The sequence below is a fragment of the Alosa alosa genome, chromosome 15, assembly GCF_017589495.1.
Source record: "Alosa alosa isolate M-15738 ecotype Scorff River chromosome 15, AALO_Geno_1.1, whole genome shotgun sequence".
Taxonomy (NCBI): Eukaryota; Metazoa; Chordata; class Actinopteri; order Clupeiformes; family Clupeidae; genus Alosa; species Alosa alosa.
This window is the reverse complement of record NC_063203.1, coordinates 30,445,749-30,463,320: the sequence shown is the minus strand read 5'-3', so window position 1 is coordinate 30,463,320 and position 17,572 is coordinate 30,445,749. Positions and strand designations below refer to the sequence as shown.

Genomic DNA, 17,572 nt, shown 5'->3' with positions numbered 1-17,572 from the left:
GAGTGCATCACTTCACTATCTGACAAAAGGACCCTGAACAAACTGATCAACATCTTGGACAATGAGTGTCACCCACTCCACAGCACTATTGTTAAGCAGAAGAGCCTGATCAGCTAGAGACTTCGCTCCCTGCCTTGCACAACAGACAGACTGAGGAAGTCATTTGTCCCCAGGGCCATTGAACTGTTCAATGCTTCACTTAAGGGAAGTGGAGAGATAGACTTCTCTGCATAGTCTTTCTGCCTCTTCACCCCCTCCATGTTTGGTACTGTCTGTCCACTAGCCACTTTTTACCACTGTCTTTCTGCCTCACTGTTTGCGTGCTATATTAGCACACTAGCACATATGCATAACCCCTCCCTCCATGCCACAGCCGAACTGTGGCCACACTTATACCTTTTCTTAAAATAGTTATATACTAGTTCAGTGCCCGACCTGCCCGTTCAAACATGCCATTCCTAAAGAAACCCCGTAGCTCAATTACATGCCCACAGGTATGCCTGCTTTAAAAATAGGATGATAGGGAAACATCATTCCAGCTAAGCATTCAATAATGAATACTGAATATTATAATATATTAGCCTATAATTAATGTGGCCTCTAATAAAATTAGGCATGGCTGCATGTGACATTTCTACAGATCAGAATGACATAATGACAACTGTTTTAAGTTAAGGCTAAATGTGTATAGTTTACTGAATAACTTCCTAATGCTATTCGAAGCTTGCACATACTTTTATTTTGAGTGGTCACTACATAGGCCTACTCGATGGAGTGATAAGTGAAGTCGCTCAGTATGCAACTTTGTTTAATGTTGGCTATGTGGCATTAGCCTATCGCTCGTTTCAATTTGGGACCTTGCAGTCGGAATTGTGGTTTGTTTGGTCAAAGTCTCAAGTCCAATGTAGCCTTGGCTATTCGAAGCTATTTATTGCACATACTTTTATTTTGAGTGGTCACTACATACCCGTGTTTGTTGGCATGTTGTTGCAAAATCTGCGCAATCATTTTATGCAAGCAAACTGCATACAGGGAGTCTTTATTGTTGAGGTCAGACATGATAATCATCTTGCATCTTAGCCCACAAGCGGTTCCCGAGTAATCCGTTTTTTAAATTGCGACTGACTATCATCAAAGTGAGACCTAGTTACTGTCAGTACACGATCCATGGGGTGGAGCTCCCCTGAAACTGGTCCCCTTGAAACAGTGCAGTGCAGCGACAAACATCCTACATATGCTAAATAAGCATATTTTGAAATTCAAAAATCTTCAAAATCGAAAGTGCACACCTTTGTGCCACGCGCGAGCCACATACGAAATCTTAGGTCAGTCTGACAAATGGTCAGTGAGATATGCGTGCCACAGACACACACACAGACACACAGACGCTTCTTGCTTTATAGATACAGTAGATATAGATATATAGATATATAGACTTTATTCTTGCACTGTTGGACTTACTCATTTGCACTATCACCATGACCACTATCACCATGACCACTATCACCATTGCACTACCACTCATTCACACAGAGCACCTTACCATACCTTACTATGCACAGAGAATCACAGGCTCAGTCCCGGCCTCAGTCATTGCAAGCGCCTCTTGATTGATTAATCACCACTATGTGTATACTGTTTTTAGAATTGATTTAGATTAAGTCTTAGTTAGTATAATTTGTATTTTAGTATATTTAGTATATTCTTTACCTTCTACTGTCTTTATTGTTTAGTTGTGTTTTTATATTATATACTTTTAATTACTTTTTCTGCTGTTAGTGAATGTGTGTGTGTTGTCTGTATGCTACTGATACCTTGAATTTCCCCTGGGGATCAATAAAGTATCTATCTATCTATCTATCTATCTATCTATCTATCTATCTATCTATCTATGTCACATCCCAGTCTTTACTATTATCCCATATGGGTTTTCATCTCTTGCTTTTTCTTTTTGCTCTCTCTCTTTCTCTTCCTCCCTCTCACACAATCTCTCTCTCTCTCTCTCTCTCTCTCTCTCTCTCTCTCTCTCTCTCTCTCTCTCTCTCTCTCTCTCTCTCTCTCTCTCTCTCTCTCTCTCCTCTCTCTCTCTCTCTCTCTCTCTCTCTGGCTCTCTCTCTCTCTCTCTCTCTGGCTCTCTATCTATCTGTTTTCATCACTAAAGCCCTATTATAAGTGCTCCCATCCAATACCCCATTCGCTCTCCGTCCCATTAAACCTTTATTTGCTGCAACTACATGATCTATCAGTGTTACATCCCCAGAAAAGCCATTTGTCTGGAACATCTCACGGACAGAAAACCTGGACAACACCCTGTCCCGTGACACACACACACACACACACACACACACACACACACACACGTCGTGCGCGCGCTCGCGCGCGCTTATGCATGTGGACACAAAATAAACAAACAAACTAAACAAAAACTGATTAAAACACAAGTTGATTCAGACTCTACACACATAACTGTCCAATTCATTATTCTTAGTTACTTTTTAACTGTTTTGAATATGTTGTACTGATTTATTCGTCTTCTTTTTTTATTTGTAACATTTTATAAATATTATTTGCCAAATATTGTTGATGTACTAAAATGTAAAATTTGTATCTTATTCTTTGTCATAAAGATGTATTGATTGGGCATATAGACTGACTGATCTCTGAAGTTTTATGTGTGCAACTCCTTACATCAGAAAGTTATGAAAATGAAAAGTTAGTTACAAATACAAACATACTATAGACCTGTATACTATACTGTAAGAATGTATCATTCACTTCATTGCTCCACGGTTAAGCCGTGTGTGTGTGTGTGTGTGTGTGTGTGTGTGTGTGTGTGTGTGTGTGTGTGTGTGTGTGTGTGTGTGTGTGTGCATGTGTGTGTGGAGGTCGGTCTGCAACCATGTAAGGGTTACTTCCTTTTAATGCATAACACCAGATGCACACATGCATGCATACACACACACACAGACACACACACACAGACAAACACACACACACACACACACACACACACACACACACACACACACACACACACACACACACACACACACACACACACACACACACACACACACACACACATTATGCGCACACACAAAACCCTGGGACATCACATGGGCAGAACACACCCACACACAGACAGACAGACAGACACACACATACTCACACATATCTATACAAGCGTGTGTGTGTGTGTTTGGTCAAGGGCAACATTGTGTCTGGTGTTGTTGTTGCTTCCTCTCAGATTATGAGTGGATGTTCCTGATCACAGGTGACCTTCTTTGGTCAAGGGCAATGATAGAGAGAGCAGGTCACCAGGTGTTCAGGTCCAGCCAATCTGCTGAGTCATGTCTTTTGCATTCAGCCTGCAGGCTGGTTTATCAGCAGTGATGAATGTGACCAAATGTGACCAAATGTTGTTTCCCTCTACAGCATGTTTACCGCTAGTTACATAACAAGATAGATAGATAGATAGATGGATAGATAGATAGATACTTTATTGATCCCCAGGGGTCTCAGTAGCATACAGACATCACACACACATTCACTAACAGCAGAAAAAATAATTAAAAGTATATAATATAAAAACACAACTAAGCAATAAGGACAGTAGAAGATAAAGAATATCCTAAATATACTATAATACAAATTATACTAAATGCAGCATTGCAGAGAAAGCATCTGAGATTGTCCTGACATTTCATCATAACTCCTCCTGGGGAAAAAAAAATCCTTAGCTTCCAGCAGAGGGCGCCAGTGACTGGGCGCCAGTCGGGACTTCATCATCCCCGTCCCGCTAGAGCTGAGAGCAGGCTGCAGTCCCGCTAGAGCTGAGAGCAGGCAGCAGTGTTTGTGTTTCGGAGCGTCAGCAGAGGGGCGTGGCCAGAGAAGGGGAGGGGTTTATGTGATCGTACGACTGGGGAGGTTCCCACGGCAGGTGAAAGAGTGTCAAGTCTGATGACATAAAATAACTCTGATTAAGACTATTAGGACTGATGACATAAAATACCCGTTTAAGTCTAAAAGACCCGCAATAACCAACAATGCTGAATTAAAACATGATATTTATGTCAGAGAACTCCAGCACATGGAGTCTGGGGTGAATGAGACACTGCCACAGCATGTGGATTCACATGATTACCTCAGCGTCCCTCAGGGAGCATTTACCTGCACATGATTACCTCAGCGTCCCTCAGGGAGCATTTCCCTGCACATGGTGTGAGTCTGCCTCTGTCCCTTAACCCTTACATGCATAAGTGGGCTCACTGACCCCAGTTTTTGTTTTTTTGCAATATCTTGGTCATTTAACATTTTTATCTTTGAATCTTCCATGTATAACTCAAATAGGTTGTCTTTGATATGAGGCCATTTGGATTTGTATCTAATGGGGATCTTTTCTAAGTTATTGCATTTTTTTGTATCAGTACCACACTTTTCCATACGTGGGGTCAAAAATGACCCCAAGCATCTTCTATGGAATTTCAAAGGTTAACCCTAGGAACCTTTGATTTTAATCAACTGTGACTGTCAGGTATACATTTACTTTATTTTTTAGTCAAAATGAAACAACCATTTAACAAACTATCACATGCTGTGTGATGCTGCCTATGTCCCTTAACTACCACATGTTGTGTGATGCAGCCTATGTCCCTTAACTACCACATGCTGTGTGATGCTGCCTACGTCCCTTAACTACATGCTGCCTATGTCCATTAACTAACATATGCTGTGTGATGCTGCCGATCTCCCAGTGACAACCAACCAACCAGGCCAGTTTTTCTCATAATATACTACTGTTAATACACTGCATATATCTATATTATTCTTACTACTCGTATGATGTTACTGCTACTACACTGCTCATCTCTGTATATGTTGTTCATACATTGTTCTTACTACATAGCCATATTTATTCTGCTCTTATAAGGTTACTGCTAATACACTGCACATGTTTGTATTTAATTTAAATCATACCACCTTCTTAACCTATACTACTGTCTACAGTGCATTACATATCTTATACGGTATATGCACCACATGTCTATACTTTGTATATCACATTGCACTTTTCTGCTTTTTTGCACTTCTGGTTAGACACAAACTGCATTTCGTTGTCTCTGTACTTGTAGTCTGCACAATGACAATAAAGTTAAATGAAGTTGTCTTGTAGTCTGCACAATGGCAATAAAGTTAAATGAAGTTGTCTCTGTACTTGTAGTCTGCACAATGACAATAAAGTTGGATGAAGCTGAAGTTGCCCATAATGTTGCGCTGGGGCAATAAAGTTGGATGAAGCTGAAGTTGCCCATGATGTTGCGCTGGGGCAATAAAGTTGGATGAAGCTGAAGTTGCCCATGATGTTGCGCTGGGGCAATAAAGTTGGATGAAGCTGAAGTTGCCCATAATGTTGCGCTGGGGCAATAAAGTTGGATGAAACTGAAGTTGCCCATGATGTTGCGCTGGGCCGCACCTGTCTGCAGGTATGCACACGGCACACACACCTTGCTTCACTCTGTCTTCAGTATGGCAGGTCCCCCGTGCACAGAGAGAGGGTGACGCCTTTGTGTGTGTGTGTGTGTGTGTGGGGGTGTGCTGGCCCAGGTAAGACCTGTTCGTCTGGATTGGTGTGTGAATGGCTGGAGTACGGCTACATCTGAAGTCAGGCACTCTTCTGATTAGTTGACTACCCCCCCCGACACCCCTGCACCCCCCCCCCCACTCCGTCTATGCACAGAGAGCTCTTTCTCCTTTTCTTTCTCAGAGCCAATCCATTCTCTTAATTTGGTGTTTTTTCTTTCTCAGAGCCAATCCATTCTCTTAATTTGGTGTTTTTTCTTTCTCAGAGCCAATCCATTCTCTTAATTTGGTGTTTTTTTCACCCCCTCCCTCTGTGTTCTTTTTAAGACTCCCTCCCTTTTTATTCTATGTGGACCCCCTCGAAGGCTCCCTCCCTCCCTCTATCTCTCTCTCTTGCAAACTTTTCTCTGTTCTACTCTCTCCCTCTTTTTCTCTGTCTCTTCTTCATTCACTCTCTCTCTCTCTCTCTCTCTCTCTCTTTCTATCTGTGCAGTGTGAGGCTGATTCCTCTGGTGCTATTGAAAAGAGAGGATACACAAAGGGGTCTTTCTCAGACTCGCTCATTCTCCATGAAAGAGCCTGGGAACTCAGGGCTGTCCCTAGCCCCGGCTCTTAAAGGGCCAGCGCACGTCCACTGCACCCTGTGCACCCAAACTCTCTCTCTCTCACACACACTCTTCCCAAGAACCTAAAGCCTCTAGAGTTCCCTCTTCGCTTCATGGGAAAGCAGGGAATCTTGTGTGTAAATCAATTATTCATGAAGGGTGCATGAACCCCCCTCTCTCTCTCTCTCTCTGTTATCTCTCGTTCTTTTTTCCCAACTCCTTCCCAGACAGTGTCCATCCATCCTTCCACTTGCATCCTGTCTTTTCCTGCTCTCACTTCCATGTCCAAACATGCACAGATCCTCTTCTCTCGGGCGGCAGTAAATCAAAACTCCTCACATAAAGACGTTCGCTGCTGCTATTGCTGCTGCCTGTCCAGGAAGACAAGCTCACCAGACAAACAGTGTGTGCTTCACTACTCTTCAGTCAAATGTCTTCATTTGTGTATGTCCTTTGGTCTCTTTCCATGTTTATGTTTGCTTGTCCGACTAAATTAGCGCCCTGGCAGGATCGACCTCAGAGGCTGCAGGAGAGTTCTGGGAAAGTGCAACAGTCTAAATTGTTTATAGGTCAAATTAGCTTTCATAATGCCATAATCCACATTTTGTTAAATACAGACTCTTCCCAGAGAGCTTTTTGGCAATGCTCTCTCTCTCTCTCTCTCTCTCTCTCTCTTTCTCTCTTATCCTGAAGTGGGATGTAAAAGGATCAAATTCATGCTTTAAATTCACTCACAGGAAAAAGTATTCATAACATTTAACACTGCAGTCTGTGAGTCACAGTGAGCCACAAGTTATGAGTCAGTGACACTTCACAATATGGTTCTTATGAAGACTACAAAATAATTTCTCATTCAAATATAAATAGGCCTAAATTAAGAATTATGATCAATTGAAAAATCTTCTCAGAAATGCATGAATGATGGTACCAAATGAACATAATCTAAAAATATTTGTTGAAGAGAGTCTATGTTTTGGGGCTGAAGTTATGTGGTTAAGAATGAGAGAGGTGGAAAGTCTACCATGAGAAAAGACGAGGATAGCTGCACATTAGGAGGTAATGCACTGATAATTAAAGAGCCTAAGTGGGAATTGTCTCGGAGTAATGCGCACTGCCTCAAGGTTTTTCACGTCTTGTGCTAGAAAAAAAAGACAGGCTCGCGGAGGGAGGGCGCGAACGGGGGGAGGAGAACAGGAGAATGGAAAGAAGTTGAGTTGAGGAATTTGAATCCTGTTTGAAGGGGGAGAGAGAGCGAGAGACAGAGAGAGAGAGAGGGAGGGAGGGAACGAGTGGGGCTAAAGTAGACTACTGATGGGAGAGAAACTTTAGGATTGAGGATTGGAGAGGATACAACACACAGGGACCAGACGGCAACAGAGACCGCAGGAAATACTGGTGTAAAAATACACACAGAACTCTAGAAATAACTTTAGGAGGAACTCTCTATGAAAGCCGGTTCTTTTCTCTGCGTTTGTTCCAATTTCAAGCCACGGACCCGTTTTTTTCTTTCTGGAATTCGATTAGAAAACTTCAAAATTGGAAACAGAAGGGCGACTACCACACGGACAGTTTCCTCGGTCAGTCACACCAACCTAAAGAAATGTGAATGTGTAGCATTTTTACACTTTCGAAACTGAAAAGGAGAACAATAAACCCCGAAAAAAGCAAAGAACACTCTGTCTGTAGTCAGACCATCGCTTGAAGACTACCTGTACACAACCAGACCGCAAATTTTCAGTGATTTTCTTTCTTTTATTTTTTTTTTGGTAAAATCGGGATCAGGATAAATTTTCGAGAGGATGCGGTGAAAGACTATAAACCCATTTCACGAAGTACGCATTCAACAAGTTCCTGATACGAAATCAGACACTTTCAGTCTCTCTGGATCAATATCGGAGGGGATGATGAAGACTGTGGCAAAGATTACGCTGTTGTTGTTTACTTTCTTACTCCACGCGCTGAACTTTGTGACAGCAGAAACATGGTCAGGTAAGCCAGGGTCCTCCCAGCCTGTCTGCGTTCACTAACATGGTCGAATCTGCCCTATTGTCAAAACTTTGAAGAAAGTTTCTCTCTGACTGAAGAACACGTTAACTAGTAGTTTTGGTTTAACGCTGAGCTGAAACCCAGCCGTGTTTACCTTCGAAACCCTTGGGCATAGCATGGGAGAGAGAGAGAGAGGGAGAGAGAGAGAGAGGATGCACTGCAGAAATCACTGCATGCGGAACTGCAATTGATGGTTCCCGTTGTCTGACATCTGGGATAGTGCAGAAGGCTGTTAAACGAAGCAGAACGAAGATCAAAGACACAGTGTTAGAGCTGTATCTGTAAATGTCAGTGTCAGATAGCGCGGAGGACAGGTACTTTCTGCTGAAGAGGCGAGCAGGTGTGACCCCTGCGCAAACCTTCAGTCGTCTCCTATCTCTTGCCTGCACAGGGAGATGAATTTGTCAACAGTGGTGGATAGTTTATGTTTGAGTCTGAGAACATCAGATATAAATGGTTAGTCAGGAGAATAAGCTACTTTACAAACAAAAAGTCCAACTCATCGTTTACTTGTGTTTTGAGACATTGTTATGTCTACCTGTCCCTCAGTGACGGTCTGCCTGTCTTGCCCAGATGTTGTTTTGGTTAGGTGGACTGTCTAGACCATGCCAGCGCATTTGTTTGTGACCAGTTTCGAGCATGTCTCTCAATCTCTGTCTGGGATCTTTGGCTGCACCTTCCCCGGTGGAGTGTGATAAAAAGTATGCCCCCCCCATCACACCCGTTCCCCCGCCTCTAGTGGTCTGGGTCAGGGTTGAAGTTGTCTGTTGGAATGCTTCTGAGAAGCTTTGATGCTGCTACTGTGTGTGTGTGTGTGTGTGTGTGTGTGTGTGTGTGTGTGTGTGTGTGTGTGTGCTGCTGTTGTTTGGGATGGAGGGAGCGCCGGGGGAGTGGAGTGTGAGGTTTTTTGCGTGGTGTGGGGGCGGTGTGGAATGGGGGGGGGGCATGTAGCAGGGCCAGAGAATGTGCTGTAGTGTGAGTCAGACTCTCTGCTCTCAGACAGGGGAAATGATGGATTGAGTCGTAGTGGGGTAGGGTGTGTGTGTGTGTGTGTGGGGGGGGTTGGGGCAGAGGGGTCGGGGCCTTCAGGGGCGAGGGTGGTGGTTGTGGGGGGTCGGCCAGTGAAGCCATGAATCCAGAAGAATGGCATGAAAAGGCCAGGGGAGGAGAGGGGAGACAGCCACAAGATGTGTGTGTGTGTGTGTGTGTGTGTGTGTGTGTTATGGAGAGGGGGGGTGTAAGAATGAATCGTTTGATATAAAGAGGGAAGGATGGAGATAACACAGAAAGAGAAGAAGAGATAGAGAGAGAGAGAGAGAGAGAGAGAGAGAGAGAGAGAGAGATGTAAGAAGGGAGGGAGAGGAGAGGAGAGAGAGAGAGAGAGAGATGTAAGAAGGGAGGGAGAGGAGAGGAGAGAGAGAGAGAGAGAGAGAGAGAGAGAGAGAGAGAGAGAGAGAGAGAGAGAGAGAGAGAGAGGTAAGAAGGGAGGGAGAGAGCTTTAACAGCTTTTGTGGTATATTTGTGGAGTGATGTGGATCTCCCTCTCTGAGTTATGGCGTATGTGTGTGTGTGTATGTGTATGTGTATGTGTGTTTGTGTGTGTGTGTGTGTGTGTGTGTGTGTGTGTGTGTGTGTGTGTGTGTGTGTGTGTGTGTGTGTCTGTGTGTGTGTGTGTGTGAGAGTTATGGCGGTGTTAGAAGTTGTGCAGACTAGAGGAGGAGATGGAACTGAATGAAATATGGCGCAAGAACAGACCAGAGCTGAGATATGGGGATGTGTGAAATACACAGAGATTAGAGAAATTAGATCATCAGTCTCTCCCCTTTTCCCTCTTTCTCTCTCTCTCTCTCTCTCTCTCTCTCTCTCTTTTCATCTCCCCCCTCTCTCTCTCTCTCTCTCTACTGCCTTCATGCTTTCTCTCTGTCTCTTGCTCTCTCTCTCTCTCTCTCTTTTCATCTCCCTCTCTCCCTCTCTCTCTCTCTCTGTCTCTTGCTCTCTCTCTCTCTCTTTTCATCTCTCTCTCTCTCTCTCTCTCTCTCTGTTTCTTGCTCTCGTTTTGAACTCAGTCTCTGCAGTCCCCCTCTCCCTTCTTTTCTGTCCACTCTGGACATGAGACGTGAGACGTCAGGCTTCAGAGCGCTGCATCCCTCAGCACGTCCGACTCCCAGGCCCAAACAGACGATAGTCCAGTCCAGGCCCGAAGAGACGATAGTCCAGTCCAGGCCCAAAGAGATGATAGTCCAGGCCCAAAGAGACGATAGTCCAGTCCAGTCCCAAAGAGACGACAGTCCAGTCCCAAAGAGACGATAGTCCAGTCCAGTCCCAAAGAGACGATAGTCCCAAAGAGACGATAGTCCAGTCCAGGCACAAAGAGACGATAGTCCAGTCCCAAAGAGACGATAGTCCAGGCACAAAGAGACGACAGTCCAGTCCAGTCCCAAAGAGACGATAGTCCAGGCACAAAGAGACGATAGTCCAGTCCCAAAGAGACGATAGTCCAGTACAGTCCCAAAGAGACGATAGTCCAGTCCAGTCCCAAAGAGACGATAGTCCAGTCCCAAAGAGATGACAGTACAGTCCAGTCCCAAAGAGACGATAGACCAATCCCAAAGAGACGATAGTCCAGGCCCAAAGAGACGATAGTCCAGTCCCAAAGAGACGATAGTCCAGTCCAGTCCCAAAGAGACGATAGTCCAGTCCCAAAGAGACGATAGTCCAGTCCAGTCCCAAAGAGACGATAGTCCAATCCAGTCCCAAAGAGACGATCTTCCAGTCCCAAAGAGACGATAGTCCAGTCCCAAAGAGACGATAGTCCAGACAGTTTAACATCAGAGAGGCAGCTGAGGGATGGAGAGGCCTTATGAGCAGGGCCTGCTTACTCTTAAACATCACCCAGGGAGCCCTAGACTCTGTGTGTGTGTGTGTGTGTGTGTGTGTGTGTGTGTGTGCATATGTGTATTTGTGTGTGTGATGACATTAGTGTGTCTGTGTGTGTGTGTGTGTGTGTGTCTGTGCGTGTGTCTGTGTGTGTGTGTGTGTGTGTGTCTGTGCGTGTGTCTGTGTGTGTGTGTGTGTGTGTGTTTGTGTTGCACTCATGACTCTGCTTAATCGCTCTGAGAGTGCGGGGCAGTCATGTCCGATTCCACATGTGTTTTCTGTCTGCACCAACAGTGTCCTTGTCAGGCAGAGGAACCCCAAGCGTGTGTGTGTGTTAGTGTGTGTGTGTGTGTGTGTGTGTGTGTGTGTGTGTGTGTGTGTGTGTGTTTGTGTGAAACCAGGCATTTTATTGGGAGACTTTATAGTTTGTCTATATTGAAAGTCAGTAAAAGGCTGTATTCTGTATTCATAAGCAGAAGTGATATTTGGTGAAGTTAGTGTTTGTTTTTAAGTGCAAGTAGACCTCTTAGGCTCTTCAAATGGTCTTGGATATAAATCACGAGTGTTTGGGTGCCTGTCGCAGTAAATATCCAACCGAGTTAAACAGATCTATGCCCCCTGATCATAGGTCAGACAAGTCAGGTTAAAGATCGCTGGTTGACATGATTAGTGGGCCTGAATGCCTGAGAAAAGCAAATCAGACACCACTCTGCCAGCACAGCAATGTTTTTGAGGAACTCAAGCAGGAACTGAGCGCAGGAGTTTTTTAAGGCAGAAATGTCCTGAAAGAGCAATGAACTCTTTAGACCAGACCATCTCTTTTTATAAGGCCACATTTCCAGTCTCTCTCTGGCCCTGCCAGCTAAAGAATGCATGGCATTTTGATTCTATGGTGAGAGAGTGTGTGTGTGTGTGTGAGAGAGAGAGAGAGTGTGTGAGAGAGAGAGAGCGTGTGGTAGGCGTGGTGATTCATGCCCATACTGTAGCTAACTGCCTGGCAGTCGCCTTGTGCGTTTGACACTGTGCAGGTTAGGTGAGGCATGTTCTGATTCACCCCTCTTGCATCTAGCAGAGAATTCCAGCCTGCCCCTCGGAATGCCTTTAACATTCTAACTGACCCCAGTGGGATGGAAGCAACTCTCTCCCCATTAAGAGCCGTCTTCTGATAAGAGCTTCATGCTGATAAGATAGCATTGTCTTCATGTTTGCGTCTCACAACCTATTTAAGGCCAATATCAGTGAGCCCGGGGTGTTTGCATACCTGGTAGAAGTTGGAGACACTTCACCTGTTGCTTAAATAAGTCAAATGTTCTCTAGCCAGTTGTCTAGCCAGTTGTGGTATACTTCAGCATTAACGGTCCACTGAGTCACTGTGGGTTTAAGTTTGGGAATAGTTTTGATGTAACACATTGTGCTAGTTCTCATCTCAGCAGAACTATACTGCTCACAAAAATTAAGGGAACTCTTCAATCATACACTGGATCGGTATTCTGACACTGTTTGGTTCTGAGCACATATCAGACATTCTGTGAATGTAGTTTGAGAATGGAGAAAAGGGTGGAAGGTTTCAAAAAATGTGTTTTAACAATTGTGGAAAACTGTAAGTGTTCCCTTAATTTTTTTGAGCAGTGTATTATGACAGCCTATAGTTCTATGTGCAATGATGTTGAACGTAAGGAATGTTCACAACATGTGCATTCAAATAGCTTTAAGTGGTCAGTGATCCTCAGTCCTTTGGAGGAGATAACAGATAAGTAAGTTAAAGAGAAAAGCAAGACGTTGTATGGGTTGTGCTATGTATAGCACACATACTGAATGGGTTGTGCTATGTATAGCACACATACTGAATGGGTTGTGCTATGTATAGCACACATACTGAATGACAAGTGATTGTTTTATATATTTATTCGGGTTTTGTAATGCCTTTAATCCAGTGGGCAGTGAAGAGAGAGACAGGCAGTGAGTGAGAGAGAGGTGGGATGGTATTGCGAAATGACCCGGGGTTGGGGACCGTGGGGACCCGAGTGTGTTCTGGACACTGCAGCTGTGCCACAGTACCCCATCATTGATTTATTAAGAGCAAACGGATCTTTAGTGTATGATGCAATATGCTTGATTATCAGCAGAAGCACATTTATTAAAGTTGCAGTTGGCAAGTCTGACAGATTGAGGGGACTTGAATGTTTACAACTCTCATGCCCCTCACCCACTACCATCGAGCACTCTCTCATCGAGTTTGTGCTTGTCAGTGCGCACCAGATTGCACCAGACTGTGATTGACAGTCAGATATCACACAGCCCTGCTCTGATTGGACCAGAAGAATCAGGAGCAGTGGATTTTTGCAAAACAAATAGCAGGCTCTAGGTGGAGGTAGAAGTGTGTTTTTTTTTCTAAAACTGGCTGATTTATGTTGTTCTGTCGAAGCGTAGTGTTGGTTTCAGTGAATATGATCATAAAAATCTTGCCGACTGCAGCTTTAAAGGTGCCATGTGTAATGTCCGCCAAAAATCAATTCATACTCCACATTCCATAAAAGATGGGGGCAGTATACCTCCAGAAAGTGAGTCTACCCTAAAGTAACAACCAAGAAACGTGTATTGCAGTTTGGCTTGCGGTTATGTTGCCCGCATACCGCCTCCCATGGCCGACACTGGTATTATGACACCTGTCGGGCTGTGGCTAGTAATTTAGCATGCTAATTCAGGTTGATATCTCTGCAGCACTATACCTTGTCATTTTTTTAATGACATCATGACCCTTATTTCTTCTCATTCTTTTGATGTGTGTAGCTCTTTTTTTGGATATTCTTACCTCAATTCTTACACATGGCACCTTTAAGAGCAAACGGATCATTAGTGTATGATTGATTATCAGCATGAGCACACCTTAATGTAACAAGCTCCTCATCTCCTGAATGAATGACCGTTGTGTGGACCACCACCTGTGGACCACCACACAGCCCATTTTAAACATTGCATTTTTTTCCTCAACCCAACCCCCCCTCCCCAAAGGCCTTCATTTTGTCCAGAGCCCCACCAACTTGACGTCCTCCCTGGGGAAGCCGGTCAAGCTGCAGTGCCACCTCCAGGGCCAGGGCGGAGACGACAGCCCCCCAGACGTGATCTGGTTTCAGGGGGAAACCATGCTGGAGATGGCCGACACCAACCAGATCCAGCTCCAGGTGGACCAAGACACCTGGGTCGTCATGAGCACACTCAGGTGAGTTTGGAATGTTGGTTCACCTGTTGTCCGGTCTCACCTGTGCAGTGGGAAGTGGATGAGTGGTAGTGGCAGAATGGTTGAATGAGAGAGCTCTGTTCTCTGGTCTCGCCTGTGCAGTGGGAAGTGGACGGGTGGTAGTGGTAGAGAGAGCTCTGTTCTCTGGTCTCGCCTGTGCAGTGGGAAGTGGACGGGTGGTAGTGGACGTGGACGGGTGGTGGTAGTGGACGTGGACGGGTGGTGGTGGACGTGGACGGGTGGTAGTGGACGTGGACGTGGTGGTAGTGGACGTGGACGGGTGGTGGTGGACGGGTGGTAGTGGACGTGGACGGGTGGTGGTGGACGTGGACGGGTGGTGGTGGACGTGGACGGGTGGTAGTGGACGTGGACGGCAGCTTAAGATCGTGTTTGAGCTCCACTTTCACTTCCACCTTGTGAATGTGTGTGTGTGTGTGTGAAAGGATAATAATAATAATAATAATAATAATAATAATTATTATTTATATAGCGCCTTACTCAGACTCAAGGTCATTTCACAAAGTCAACACAAACAGAGCACACGCAGAGCAAGACAAATAATAATAATAATAATAATAATAATAATAATAAAAGGCATTTGCGAGTCTATGCAGAAGGTGAAAAGTGTGTTAAGATGAGCTTTGAAGACAGGAAAGGAGGGAGAATCACGGAGGGATTGAGGGAGGGAATTCCAGAGCGTAGGGGCCCTGGCGCTGAAAGACCTGCCACCTACTGTAGGGTAGAGAGTCTGGTGTGGGGAACTGAGAGGAGATTCTGGTTAGAGGATCTGAGGGAGCGGGAAGGAGTGTAGGAGATCAGAAGGTCACAGAGTTAAGGAGGAGCAAGGTCATGGAGGGCTTTGAAAGTGAGTAGTAGAATTTTGAATTTGATTCGGGACAGAACCAGTAACCAGTGAAGCTGAAAGAATATGGGTGATGTGAGCAGATCTCTTGGTATGAGTGAGTAGTCTGGCTGCGGAGTTCTGAATAAATTGTAGCCTTTGAAGTGAACTTAGAGGCATCGTTGAATCGCTTTGGAGAAAAGCACTGTACAAATGCAGTCCACTTGCCATTTTACCATTGCCATGTTGCATTCTTTCAAGATATTTAAAGATTTCAGATGGATGTAGAGATTGGTGTTTTTTCTTAAACATTTCTTCTTTAGAAAAGCTGAGTTGTATTCTTTGAAAGTCTTTTGTAAACATCGAAAAGATTATGTTTGGGTTTCTGTCTGTCTGTCTTGTTTGTGTGTGAGTCACAGCGGATGTTTGATTCTCTCAGTGAGTCTGAGTTTATGTCTGTACCTATTTCCAACCAAGTAATTACAATCTGTCTGTTACACTCATGCCTGTCTGTTTTGTGATTTAGATGAATTTTAGATGGGTGTCTGTCTGTCTGTCTGTCTGTCTATACTATCAGTGGTGATGTTTGTGGTGGATATGTTTAACTTCCTGAGATGGTTGTGAAGTAGGCGTCTCATAAGGCAAAAATTGCCTTGTATATTATAACGTTCCTCTCTCTCTCTAGGATTGAGGCTGTGCAGCTCACAGACATGGGCGCGTACCACTGTGGAGTTATGGATGGAGAGGAACTCACTCGGTCATATAAGGGGCACATTCAGCTGGAAGGTGAGTGTGTGTGCAGAACCCAATCATCCAAGTGTCAACCAAGTCTGCAGTTATCTAACCTTAACAACAGCCTGTCAATAATTCCCTTTCATTATGCAAACATCCCCCCTCTCCTTTACCCCTCTCCTTTACCCCTGCCCTCTCCTTACCCCTCTCCTTACCCCTCTCCTTTACCCCTCTCCTTACCCCTCTTCTTTGCCCCTGCCCTTACTCCTCTCCTCATCAGTTCCTCCTTTCCTTCATCCTCTCTTCTCTTCTCTTCTCTCCATTCCTCTTCTCTCCTCTTCTCTTCTCTTCTCTTCTCTTCTCTTCTCTTCTCCCCTGTTCTCTCCTCTTCTCTTCTCTCCTCTCTTCTCTTCTCTCCTCTTCTCTTCTCTCCTCTTCTCTTCTCTCCTCTCTTCTCTTCTCTCCTCTTCTCTTCTCTTCTCTTCTCTTCTCTTTTCTTCTCCCCTGTTCTCTCCTCTTCTCTTCTCTCCTCTTCTCTTCTCTTCTCTTCTCTTTTCTTCTCCCCTGTTCTCTTCTCTTCTCTTCTCTTCTCTCCTCTTCTCTTCTCTTCTCTTTTCTTCTCCCCTGTTCTCTCCTGTTCTCTCCTCTTCTCTTCTCTCCTCTTCTCTTCTCTTCTCTTCTCTTCTCTCCTGTTCTCTCCTCTTCTCTTCTATTTTCTTCTCTTCTCTTCTCTTCTCTTCTCTCCTCTTCTCTTCTCTTCTCTTCTCTTTTCTTCTCCCCTGTTCTCTTCTCTTCTCCGTTCCTTCCCCTTTCTTTTCTCTCGTGACCTCTTCCTTGTCTCTTTTCTTTTCTCTCGTGACCTCTTCCTTGTCTCTTTTCTGAAGAACTGAAACTATATTCTTTAATGAGTTCATGAGATTAATAATGCAATCCAAGCCCAGCTGCTTTCCTCCCCTCGTTATGTTTCCTCTCCTCTCCTCTTCTCTTGCCTCATGTTGAGGAGCGTATTTGAGAGCTATATGAAGATGATGTTCTCTTGCCTCATGTTCAGGAGCGTATTTGAGAGCTATATGAAGATGATGTTCTCTTGCCTCATGTTCAGGAGCGTATTTGAGAGCTATATGAAGATGATGTTACATCTCTGAATGTATGAACTGATGGAAACTGAGTGTTGCTTTGGTTTGGTTGATTTGCTTTCTTTTGGTTATGTGTTTTTAGGGTTGAGTGGGAGTTGGGTTGATGATTTAACATGGTTAATCTTTGTCATTGCCTTTTTTTAACTGATAATGAAGGCGACTGAAAGGTCAAAAGGTCAAAATAAAAAAGGATAAAGATGGAACAGAGGCCTAGTTATTGAGTGAAACCCAGTTTAAATGTTCAGCATTGGTACCGCCCTATCAAGTGAGGGTTAAGCACAGCCAAGAAGAGAAAACACTTGACAGTCATGGTGTCCGCTCATGTCCTCCTGTGATCTCCTGTGGTCCCCAGGCCTGCCGCACTTCTCTGTGGAGCCGCAGCGCATGTCGGTGGTGGCCAATAAGACCGTGTCCCTGCTGTGCGTCGCCCACGGGCCCCCCGAGCCCGTCCACATCATCTGGCTGCAGGACGGAGCCCCCCTCAACACGCTGGACGACCCCATGTCCCGATCCCCCT

At 44.8% G+C, this 17,572-nt stretch overlaps 1 protein-coding gene across 1 annotated transcript in view; it reads left to right on the top strand.

Annotated features, from left to right (window-relative positions):
* Positions 1-7,463: 7,463 nt before the first annotated feature.
* LOC125307938 (tyrosine-protein kinase receptor UFO) overlaps positions 7,464-17,572 on the top strand; it is a 62,602-nt gene continuing 52,493 nt past the window's right edge. The window contains 4 exon segments of the mRNA XM_048264069.1: positions 7,464-8,174; positions 14,121-14,328; positions 15,873-15,973; positions 17,408-17,572. The exon segment at positions 17,408-17,572 is cut by the window's right edge and continues 18 nt beyond it. Coding sequence (XP_048120026.1) covers positions 8,087-8,174; positions 14,121-14,328; positions 15,873-15,973; positions 17,408-17,572 — 562 coding nt within the window. The 5' untranslated portion in view covers positions 7,464-8,086.